The 12,704-nt window shown below is 34.1% G+C and overlaps 3 protein-coding genes across 3 annotated transcripts in view; all 3 read left to right on the top strand.

The window, feature by feature from the left end:
* Positions 1 to 687: 687 nt before the first annotated feature.
* Positions 688 to 2,791, top strand: HELRODRAFT_170913 (hypothetical protein; the record flags this gene model as incomplete). The annotated part of the gene is made up of 5 exons (XM_009016730.1): positions 688 to 733; positions 1,246 to 1,638; positions 1,962 to 2,143; positions 2,566 to 2,623; positions 2,727 to 2,791. 5 exons carry the CDS (start codon positions 688 to 690, stop codon positions 2,789 to 2,791), a joined length of 744 nt encoding a protein of 247 aa, XP_009014978.1.
* A 1,031-nt stretch (positions 2,792 to 3,822) lies between these two features.
* HELRODRAFT_76917 (hypothetical protein) lies at positions 3,823 to 4,260 on the top strand (the record flags this gene model as incomplete). Its single annotated transcript, XM_009016729.1, has 2 exons — positions 3,823 to 3,911; positions 4,080 to 4,260. 2 exons carry the CDS (start codon positions 3,823 to 3,825, stop codon positions 4,258 to 4,260), a joined length of 270 nt encoding a protein of 89 aa, XP_009014977.1.
* A 3,641-nt stretch (positions 4,261 to 7,901) lies between these two features.
* The window catches only part of HELRODRAFT_170911 (hypothetical protein), a gene marked incomplete at both ends in the record, with an annotated part of 8,014 nt that continues 3,211 nt past the window's right edge, over positions 7,902 to 12,704 (top strand). Inside the window, 6 exons of the mRNA XM_009016728.1 lie at positions 7,902 to 7,939; positions 8,134 to 8,348; positions 8,918 to 8,998; positions 9,287 to 9,393; positions 9,620 to 9,906; positions 10,197 to 12,699. Coding sequence (XP_009014976.1) covers positions 7,902 to 7,939; positions 8,134 to 8,348; positions 8,918 to 8,998; positions 9,287 to 9,393; positions 9,620 to 9,906; positions 10,197 to 12,699 — 3,231 coding nt within the window. The remainder of the gene's footprint in view (positions 7,940 to 8,133; positions 8,349 to 8,917; positions 8,999 to 9,286; positions 9,394 to 9,619; positions 9,907 to 10,196; positions 12,700 to 12,704) is intronic.

The following is a 12,704-nucleotide window of genomic DNA, read 5'->3' as shown; positions in this document are numbered from 1 at the left end:
ACATCAACATGTATACACTATACACATACAGACGTACACACACGTACCCATCCATATCACGTGCATACACACGAACCACAGATACAAAGGCACATATAAACGCACATAAACAACAATAATTTAAAAAAGGCAAAATGATAAACAACTTCAATCAACAATGCACGTTTAATATGTTTGAATGAAATCGCATCCTTTTATGAAAAACATTTTTTTTAACAAAACAATCGAACTGCATACAAACAATTCACAAATACATAAAAACGTGGGCACATGCAAGCAAAAAAAACATTAAAAAACAGATTGAAACATACAAAATCACGCACGCGAGCGCATTACAAAATACAACACTAACAACGAGTGGCCAACGTGGCTGATGTCTTCGCTTCAACTTCCTCCTCCCTCCCATTGTCATCTTCAAAAAAAAGATTTCATCTGTCGTTCAGTCAGAAACTGATTAAATTTTTATTATCATCTTAACCTTATTATCATCATCTTTAACTTGTATATCATCATAGATGCAATCAACGCTGATTGTGTCCGTGTCATCAGTATACAAGTAAACACACATTGAAACATACATAAACGTGCAAACATGCAAACACACAAACACACAAGCAAACAAGCGAAGCATAAATGATACAAACACGACAGAGAAGATAGTAAGAAAGAAGAAAGAAAAAAAGAAAAATGAAAGAAGGAAAGAAAGAAGGAAAGAAAGAAAGATATTCTGGACGTTAGCTGGTAGTTACGTGACAAGCGTACAAATGTACTTAGCAATGTTCAATTAAGGGCAGTCCCTTTTTCATAACTAAGTGATTGATCTGCTCGGCTCGTAACATCTTTGTTCTTATTGCTATTGTTTTTTTTATGTTGTTGCTAGTTTTGATGTTGTGCTAGTGTTGATGCAGTTTCTGTTGTTGCGGTCGTTTGGTCATTTTTGTTAGTTTTATTTCATCGACACTTCGTTCTGTTTATGTGTTTTTGTTATTTTTGGATTTTAAAAAATTTTATTCTTTAAAGATGATGTTGTTGTTTTAATCGCTAATCTATTTAATTTTATAAACTTCTGCTTTCCACTTGCTGTTGTTTGCAACTACACGATGGTCGCTTCTAATCGTCCATCAGATTGGCGTACATCATTGCAAACAATCTAGCAGCAGCAGCAGCGGCGGCAGCAGCAGCAGCAGCAGCAGCATAAGTTAAGGTACGCCGAGTGACATCTGTTCAATGCTTCTTCACTTTCAGATTCCAACGACAAAAACAGCGCAGGGCGAAACAAATCTTGTGACGTCATGAATCAAAGTCCCTCAGTTGACCACGTGGACAGCCCTCAGTCACATGTTCAACCGCAGTCAACATTGGCAACGCCACCATCGCTATTTTATTCGTCCGCCTACTCTCCACCATTCAACAACTATTGTTACAACCACCAACAAAATATGGTGCACCAACCGCAACCACAACAATACCAGCCACAGCCATACTGCAGCTACTACAGCAGCTACAACAGCACCAGCCCATTAATGCAACAGAACAAAAGTTATCTACCAGGTTACGAACTGATGGTGGGTCATAATAATGGGAACACTGCTGGAGCGTTGAATCGGGTCAGGAATTTTCCAGAAGATGGTCTCAATGGTTTGTTATTGTTTTTAGTTTTTTTCAATTTTGTCATTAATGACATTAAAATTGTTATTACGTTAATTATTGATGTTATTTTGTGCTACTGCGATTGTAGCATTTTCTTAAATATATATTTCTATTATTAAAATTGTTCAAAATTTTCCTTTATAAGTTTCTACTTTCATGTTTTAGAAAATTTTGTTCCGAAAAATTCAGTCTCGTCAGTTTTTTTGGTATGAAGTTTTGTAATCTTAAGCCTCTGGACATTAAAACATTACCAGAATCGAAATGTATACAAAGATTATAAATTACATTAATGTATTTTTCTCAACAAACAGAAAGTTATCCAGCCAACAAATGGTTCAACAATTATCACAGCAGCAACAACAACATCAACCACAACCATCAAAACATCAATAGCAACAACACTAACATAAGCAGTTATCAATGCAACTACTACCATTTTTACAACTACAATAATAGCAGCCATTACAATCAACATAACAAGGAAACAACCCAGGTCAGGTGGTGTTCACTACAATTTGTAAAACATTGTTTATTTCAATTCCTGCTGTTGTCTTTGCTGATTCCTAGGAAATAAATAGTTAATGCAACATGTGATTGTTGAAACGTTGTTATTGTTGTTGCGATTGCGTTGTTATTGTAACGATGCATTTGGGAGGATTGTAATGATAATGTTGTTGTTGTTGTTGTTGTCATAATGATACGGCAATACTAACTGTACGATGTTTCAGGGACATGAGCTGGTTTCGTGCTGCTGCTAACTTTTCATTTGTCAGATTTATAATTGGTCTGAAATCGAAACGTGCTATGCTTATAACTTTAGAAATCATTCCAGAGCCATGCTACTGAAAAATCTTTTGATGTGAAGTTTTAAATAAATTGACGAAATATAAAAATAATATTTTTTTGAATCGCCAGAGTTGTTTTCCTTACGAGGCTACTAACGAAAGCTGTCCATACCTCTGCAACGATCAAGGTCTGTCTGAGTGTTTATGTTACGTCCATTTTGTGTCTCTTCATTCTGTTCATTCTGCTGTTGTCTTCTTTACTTTTTTTCAAATCGCAATGTTGTTTTATAGAAGGTAGTGTGAAAAAACTGATGCAGAAGATAACAAGTCAAGAATTTTTTCATACTCTTAAGTAGATTATAAGCCATATTTGAAGTTTTTTAGAACTAAATTAATGTATTTATGCTTTATATTATAATAAATTTATTTTTTATTCATTGAGCATGGTTTTAAGTTTTGTCAGAGCTACAGTATATGAAATATTTACATGACGCAGTTGGGTTGTTAACGACGTCATCATCGTCATCACCACTGCCTCTCTTACCGATGACGTCAAAACGAGATTACTATCAGCACGGCTCATCGATGCAACACCAACAACATCCTCCTCATCATCCTCACCACCAGCAGCCACTCCATCAGCAGCAGCAACAACCACTTCACCATCATCAGCAGCACACAGGTACTGGAACAGGCACTTCCTATTACGGACAAACCAAGAGACCACGGTTTGTTTAAGTTAATTATAAAAGATGTTCAAACGCTTGAAAACAACTGATTCACTGTTAAACAATACAAAAAGTCAATAAATGATCCTAGCCTCTTCAATTTCTGTTCAAGTCGGTGGCATCTACCCTTTCAGAATCTCTTTCAACCTATCTATCTTTTAAAATTTGGTCTTTTAAAATTTCACAGTCATCCCATCCAATGTTTATAACTGCATCGGACGTATCTTTTTTTACCACTCAATCAGTAAAAAACCGGAAATCATTTACAGCTCTGTCTTTGAATATTTTAATTAATATTTATTTCTAAATTTCAGATTTTCAAATTTTTCATCTGGAGATAGTAATAGCTGTGGAGACACGTTCGTATAAATTGTTGTATATATTACGGTGCATATAATATTACATGCATGCGTATGTATGCATTCCTTCACAGATTTATAAATATGTAGTTGTGTGTCTGTGTGCCTGTATTTGTGTGTGTGTGTGTGTGTGTGTCTGTGGTTCATGAAATAACTTTAAGTGTTTAAAAAAAAACTAAATATATAACCGTGACGTTTTGTATCGTATCATTGAAACAAACAAATAGGCAAATAAACATAAGAGCAAACAAACAAACAAACAGTAATCAAATACTTGATGACGATGACGACGATGACGACATGGCTGATGGTCATGATGATGATGAAACGCCGGAAGTTAAGTTGGAGAAAGAAAAGTTGAGGAGGCAGCAAAATAATGCCAGAGAACGGTAGGTTGATTGGTCGGTTTGTGATTGGTTCATTGATGATTGGTCGGCTTGTGATTGGTCGGTTTGTGGTTGGTTGGTGAATGGTAGGTTTGTGATTGGTTGAAGGTTAGCCAATCAATTAATTGAAACCAATAAATAAACGATGTAATAAAACAACAAACCAATAAGAGTTCGTGTACGTGACATCAACGAGGCCTTCAAAGAGCTTGGGCGCATGGTCACCCAGAGGTTACAGTCCGACAAACCTCAAACGAAACTTGCCATCCTGCAACAAGCAGTTTTCCTCATCACAACACTGGAGAACCAAGTTCGAGGTTTGCTACTGAGATGCATTCCACGTGGTTTTTGAAATGCTTGTGTAGATGTCTATAGTAAGAAAGCATGTTACCGAAATGTTAATACTTGTGAATTAGTCGTGAATTAATCGTGAATATAATGTAAGTGAAAGGCAATTGCGTGTGAAATAAACGTGAATTAATTGTGAATGATATGGGGTTACGGTTAAATGAGATGTGAACGAAACGTGGATGAAATGTGAATAGATGTTTAACAAATACACGAAACTATAAACAGAGCAGAGCATTACAACGCCGAGAAACATTTGCTACAAGGCAAGAGAGTCTGCATTATACAACACGACAACAACAGCAGCAACAACAACGTCATCAACTACAAAAACTGCAACATCAATCACAACAAATTTGACAAAAACAACAACATCAACTACAACAACAACAACTATTACTACTACTATTACTACTATTACTTTAACCGCGACAACAACAACTTACAACAAAACTAACACAACGTTATCTTCAAAAATAAATATGACAACTTCCAGCAACAACCACAACAACAACATCATTAGCAACACTGTAAACAAAAATTTCGATTCCACAACAAACAAAAGCAACAGCAACAACAACAACAACATCATGACGAGTGTCAACAACAACAACACAACAAACAACAACAGACATGATAAATCCAGAAACGAGAACATCAGTCCAAGGATTTTTGTTAACAACAACAACATCAGCAGCAACCACATCAGCTCAAATTACTCGCTACAACAACTGCAAGAAACTGCCAACTCCTTTCTCCAAGATCAACTGGAGCCTTTCGTACTTAGTGCTGATAGAGTAAGAGAGCATTTCTCGTTCAAGTTTCACTCTGAAAAAATTGTTAAACAATTTTTTGTTGGTGATAAAAATTAGAAAATTCTTTAAATAGTTATTGAGTATGAAATGTATTTTTGTACGTGTGAAAAGTACACGTGTGTATGTGCGGCATTTAATGCATTATACTTATGTGTAATGTACTTAAATACGAATGATTTATGAAATGTATTTAATATCCGTATGTAATGTACTATTGTATGTACTATTGAAGAACATACACGTAGAAATACATTATATAAATACATTTATGTTTATATAATGTATTTCTACATGTATGTACTTCAATAGTTATAAATATATATTTAGAAATTTTAGTAGAATGATTGATTGAAAAATGAATGTTGTTTAGATCATAAAGCTGGAGAAGTTGAATTCATAAATACATCCGACTTGAGCTGACGAATGATTGATTGATGAGAGATATTAAATAACAATATATAAAAATATTATTTATATTGTTCAATAAAAATTAACTATTGAAAAATTCTTCATAAATAAATGTCAAGTTAACGCGTAGCATGTTGAAGAAAAATTAATTTGAATATGTGCTAATTAAAAATACCTCATTGAAAACTCTGGTTACACTGTCAATTATTCAATCTAATTTATTAAATAAAATATTTTATTAAATAATTAAATAAAATAAATTTATTATTATGTTTATTTAATTTGCAGAAAACTCAAAAGAAAATAAAAAAATTAAGTTGAACGCTGTGCAACTTCAACCAACAAACCTACCGACCAACCGATCAGCCAACAAATTTACCAGCCATCCAACCAACCAATCAGCCAGCCAGTCAACCAAAAACCAACCAGTCAACTAACCGACAAACCAACGAGGCTACAACTTTTTTCTCACACATCAACCGATACATCAACAATCAATAAAATCGATTCACATACTGCAATATAAAAGATGTACCACACAAAAAATCCTTCATAATGTTCATAATATATTTTTTACTCATGCTGGTTAATTTTGATATTTTAAAAAATCTTTTTAATTAATCAATTAAACTCTGTTACATACTCCCTACGCATAACGTAGTTTTGTGATGACTATATTTGGTATATTAAAAATAAAAAATGGTGTACCCTATAAAATAATGTAGGTGATCACCGCTCGGAACTGGTCCGTACATGGAATAGGAGATAACTTTTCTCCTCCATCAATTATGAAATATAATCGAAATGTTATAAACAAAAACTTTTGGTATCTAAATTCTTGTCTAACATTTATCCGGGCAACAAAAACCGTTGAATATATCTCATTTCTACCAGAAATATTGCAAATTGTTTAAAATATTCATACTATTCCCACTTGTTAGAAATGTTTGGACTCGCCACTGCACTGTCCGAGCGTGTGTGGCGTACGTTAGGCTACCCCAGGTGTGAATGAAGTAGGCTAGCACACAGTGAAATATCCATTTACCACCTACATTTCATTATTTGAATCATATGGATTAATAGTTGTATTTCTAGATTATTTTGTAATTACTAACTAACAATGTTTATCACTTTTCATAATATTATTTTATAACTTACGTTATGGTTTTTTTTTATATATATACACGAACGCGACAATAAAATTAATTGTAATTTGTTTTTGGCGTTTTTAATCGCGTTAACTTTTAAATGGATGTGACGTTATTTTCAAGACAACAACTTTTCAACTTTGAATTAAATAACATCGGTCTCGTAACGTGATGCGAGTGAAATATCAAGATGACGCTCGTCACAAAACAAGCACAGAAGACATGCCGTGGCAATTATTAAATGTATCCGTTGACATTTTGAAAAACAATATCAGTCATCTTCAATGATTTCCAATTTTAAAATTATATTTCTTCCGGAGGAAGGTCAAGATTTCTAACTGGAAAGTTCATCGTTCGTTGATGTCTAGATTTGTCTTTTCTGAGGATAAGAAGTAAGAAATAAATTTTAAATACAATTTTTTTTAGTATGTAACTTTTTATAAAAATGAAAAAAACGTCATAGCAGCCGTTGAAAATATATTTTCTTCAAGTCGAAATTTATTTAATTATTTTCTTAACTTTTTCACTTGGAAATCAAATTGTGCGTTACTGAGATGTTGTAACAATATCAGAATAATTATTGCTGTATCTCAATCTAGTTATTAAAATTAATATAATTAGCTAATTAATTCGAATTAAAAACTTTTAGTTGAATACTATTTGTTGAAATTATTTTCATATTGGAAATAAATAAGAAACTACACTCAGTTCTACATTTATCAGTATTTAGGACAGATACATTCACACAAAATTGAAGCAATGAGTGTTAAAAACCAATTTTTATATTGACAGTATGTGATTTTAAAAAGATTAGGCATAACAGTGTGGCTGGTTTATCTATCTAAGGTTTCTAGGCTCTCATAATCCAACCTACAGAGAAATTTTTTCAAATTAATTGCTGACAAATTTTTTCTAAATTGAATGAATTAATAATAAAATAATTTTAGCCTATTACCTAGCAAATATTTGTATGTGAAGTTAAGTATAAATGTAGTTAATATAAATATTTAGTGTTATATGGTTGATTACATTATAATAAAGTCAGTGATTTTACTCAGTTTACTCTGTTGATAATTTTGTTTTTTTTTAAATTTACGAATTTTGTTAAAAAAATCTTGAAGCTTTGAAGATTTGTCAACTTACCAGTTGAGACAGCTGCCTAATAAAATAATCCATCCTGTCCACAGAGAGAAAAGTATTTTATTCAAATTGAGTCAACCTTATCCAAAATATATTTGATTACTTTGAAATATTATTTCAAGATTTTGTTGGAGATGGAAAAGTACGATGCAGAAGTGAGGCATCCGGCAAGGTAGATCTTTTTCATCGAATTCTATACATTTGCTTTTTACATGTCTTACTTGTGGATAAATGTTTTACTGATTATTATTTTCAATTTTTGTTCAAAAAGTTCAAGCCCGTCCCTTCAGAATATGCAAGAGGTTATAAGGCTTCTGTACGACCATCGTCGTCGTCACCGCCACGTTCAACAACATTTCTTTGCAGTCCCAGAAAATGTGTTCCTCCATATTTGAACTCATACTCCAAACCGAAACCTATGTTGCCTTTGCACAAACGAATTGAAAAAACTTCAGCAAAAAATGTTTCAGATTTTCCTAGCAAGTTATTCCGCTCGAATGCAATTGTTGGCAGTTTTGATACACTCACACCGTTCAACAGAAATATTCCAAATCAGTTAAATTTCAGTCCTAACAACGCAGGTGCATAATTTTGTCAAGTGATAATAATGAATTACCGATCTTACCATATTTTTCCAATTTAACAGGCCACAAAAGGCCAAACTTTTTCTTTATTTCAAAGATATGAAATGGTTATTTGTAAGTATATGTGCATGCAAGCATAGCAAAAAAGAGCGCACGATAGTCTTACAATGAAAATTAAAAAGTTGTCGTAGCACTATACTCAACTGATTTCTACTCACTTTACGATTACTTATGTTGATAATATCGTATCCTATCGTATTATATATATATATATATAATATATATATATATATATATATATATAATAAATACAAGTATTTATAAAGATATTTACAAAAAGTTTAGAAACTCAACTGCAAGTTGAATAATGCCGAAAACGCAGTGATCTTTATAAATAATTTTATTTATGATAGTCTAAACCCTATATAAATATATATATATATATATATATATATATATATATATAATATATATATTATATATATATATATATACAATAACCTATATAAATAAAAATATTTATACGCGTAAAATTAATTTATTAACTAATTTAAAAAATTGGTTAGGTTACGCAAACTTGTACAATCTCTACAAGCGTCAGCTGATGTGTGACATCGTCGTTATAGCTGCCGATGGACACGTGCAAGGTTCCTTTCCCATTTTTCCATCCTAACAATTCCAAATGACGGCAATGTTTTTTGACTTGCTATTAATTGGAGTATGAAATAAATAATCAAACGAACTCATTGTTCGTACGTTCGTAAGCCACGACTCGTACGTTCGTACTTTCGCTGAATACACCACCCACCTATCTTAATTTTTTAAATGATGGTACTGTAAAATACTGATAGATAAATACATAATCGACTAAGTGAATACATATATATGCAAATCATGTATACACAAATATATTAGTTGTTTTAAAACTTCAAAAGCTCACAAACTTGCACTGTGTTTGTGCTGTCTCGAAATGGTTGAGGTCTTCTCAAGGTACGAAGGTAACGAAATGTTTAACATCGATCTCAGTGACTTCTCTTTGGAAGTACGTTTCATCGGTTGCTTTGTTTTGCTTTACTAGCAAGTCTCTTTTTTTGTCGCCCATTAAAATATTATCCAATCATATATTGTGTTGAAAACATGTTTTGTAAAATCAAACGGTGATGAAATGTTGTTTTCTGAAAAAACTTTGGTATAAAACTGAATTTTATGTTCACTTAATAATTTTCTGATAGGAGTTTTATCAACATTTAAAATCTTTGCACTTCTAGATCGTTAAATCAGTTCTAGAGTATGTGTACACGTCAGTGTTGAACTTGTCGTCCGAAAATGTTGGCCAGATAATGTTGTGTGCCCAGCAACTGAACATGACTTCTGCCATCCAGCTCTGCACTGACTACATGATAGAAAACGTCAATCCGTCAAACGCTGTCCTCTTCTACTCCATCGCTCTCAACAACGACTGCAGCTCTCTCAGAGAGGCTTCCTTCACTGTCATCACTCACCACTTCATCAACATCTCACAAACAACACACTTCCTCCTTCTCCCTTTAAAAAGGTTCGTGACTGTGGGGCTAATGATGATACCCAGTACCATTCTGATTAGTTTTCATTTGGATGACGATGATGAAAATTTTTGAAAAATTATTAAAAAATAGAATTTTAAACTCTCTCATTTTTATATTAATTTTTTAGTTATAACATATATATATATATATATATATATATATATATATATATATATATATATATATTGAAATATATTACATGCTCATATATTCAAATGGACAGAAATTTCACAATAACAACAACATAAACAACTAATATGATGAATAAACTAATTCATAGTCTGAATAGCAACGACAACATTTTTAGATTGCTTCCCATTCTTCAAAGTGGCGAACTGAGAGTGAGGAGTGAGAAGGACATCTTGGATGCGGTCATCAACTGGGTCAACTATGATCAACAAACAAGAGTGCCTCTGGCCAATGAACTTTTGTCCTGCGTGTACCTCGGCAACATTGAACCCATCCTGGTCTTAACAGAACTACGTCAGAATGAATGGATGTTGTCCGACCTCAATTGTCTCAGGGTCTGCCTACTTGGCCTGATGCAAAGCAAGCCACAAAATTTTAAAGAAGTCATCCAGGACAATACAATTATCGACGAGTTCTATCCACCCAACTGCCTCAACGTTACTGCTAAGCCTGCTCAATATAATTACCAATGGCAGCCTCAACAGGTTTATGATTTTTTTCGGCTCCCCAGTCATCCGCGTGAATTTTCTCCGCACCATTTTTCGTATAACAAGGTAACAGATGAAAAATGTGTACAGACATGTGAGAAAGTTGAGCAAGTTTCACAGCATGGTTTTCTGCGCGGAGAATCTTCTTACTGCAACAAATCTGAATTTAAGCGCTCTTCCCACTTGCCAAGTAGCAATGACGCACTAAGCATACAACCGAACGTACAACGCAACACTGCAACTTATAAATATTTTCCTCATAAAGAAAGTACAAACCACAACAATTTCAAAGAAACAGAATTAAATGTTAACAAGTCTTCATTGAACGATCAGCAGAGTAAAATTTGTTTAACTTTAGATAAGAAAGAAATCTTTCACAGGGAACAATTGTTGAAAACTTTTCCAAGCAACAAAGTAAAAAACAACATGGGACATAGCCTGACTCAAATAGTTTCAACTGAATCAATCAGCTCAGAAACAGATGTTGGTGAGAAAAGAATTTGCAAGAAAGTGGATTCCTCTTATTATCGCAAGATTTTGGGCTCTAAAGAGATTGGACCGTCGACCGATCTGGAAAGTCGTTTGATAGGTGGAGATGAATTTCTAATTGACCCGAACGACGAGGACTCGATAAAATCTGCTATTGAAAGACCAAGCAGACAAGCAAGGCAGAGAAGAAATCAGACACACAAAACTCTGTCGCTACCGAAGTCGCTGTCGTCGAAGGCACGTGGACGTCTGTCAGTTTCGTCGTCTGTTTCCTCGTCATCATGCACCACAACGTCGAAAACAACATCATTCACCACGACGACTGACAATTCAACAACACAACCATCAATATCAACTACGAAATTTAATGAAAAAAATCATCATGCAAAATTGCAGCCGAAAAAACCTCTGTTACAGTTAGAAAAAATGCATTTAAAGCAAAAATTTAGAGATAAAGAAGAACAGCAGATGCAAAACCATCAGCAGCAACAACAACAATCCAGCACTAAGTCACAACATTGCAAAAAAGTTAATTCGCGTCATTTGGCTGAACAAAAAAATTCAAAGCAAAATGAAACTGCACAGCAACTAAACAAGCAGATATATGAGCTTGATCATCAAAAAGAAGAACAGCATCAACCGCAGCAGCAGCAGCAGCCACAACAACAACAACATGTTTCGTTGCAACCACCTGACATGCAGCAGCATACAAGTGTGCAAAAGTTGAAGGATGGAGAACAAGGTGCTCAACAACCTCGCAACCTTCAAACAGAACCTGAAATGAAAAAATCACTTCAAGATGATATGAAAACAGAGTTGACCGAAACACTGAGGAAGCAACTTTTGGAACTAGCTCAACATCAACAACACCAACAAAATCAACAACAGCAACAACACAAAGAAGGAATATTTGATCAATTTCAACTGCACCAGCAACTACTACACCAACAGCAACAAATACAGCAACCACAGCAACAACATTTCCAACAATATTTTCAACAAGTGCATGAACAACATATTAAAGGTCCAAACCAACAATCCATAGCAACACCGGAACAAAATTATTTGAATCAACAACATCTAATTGACAATCAACGGTTATTTTTAAATGCACGACAACGAGAAATTTTGGCAACAAGCCCATACACAGCCCATGTTTATTCAATAGACCAACTTCAATATCCCACAGCAGCGAGCTTTTCACCACCACCACTACAAAAACTACCACAAATACAACAACCGCAATTTATAATCGGACAATATACTTCACCACAGCAACCACACAAACTACAACAACCATATCAACAGCCACAAAGTACCCAATACCCGTCTCAGCATTTACAACACTCAACAGTTAAACTGTATTCATCATCACCGCAACACGGACAAGCTCAAGATTCAGCACACCAGTATCCAGCTTCAACTCAACATCACTATTCACCAATTCAACATCTTCCATCACCATTGCCACAACCAGTGCACTACTTGAAGCAACAGCAGCCACACTTGACAGCAGATCTCCATTCGCCAACCCAACAACCAACTCAACATGGCACACAATATTCTTCAACACATCAACAACCCAAAACACTCGCACTTCATTCACAGCAACGTACAGTCAA

This window comes from Helobdella robusta, assembly GCF_000326865.2.
Source record: "Helobdella robusta unplaced genomic scaffold HELROscaffold_19, whole genome shotgun sequence".
NCBI lineage: Eukaryota > Metazoa > Annelida > Clitellata > Rhynchobdellida > Glossiphoniidae > Helobdella > Helobdella robusta.
The sequence above is the reverse complement of the archived record's forward strand: the minus strand, read 5'-3'. Positions and strand labels throughout refer to the sequence as shown.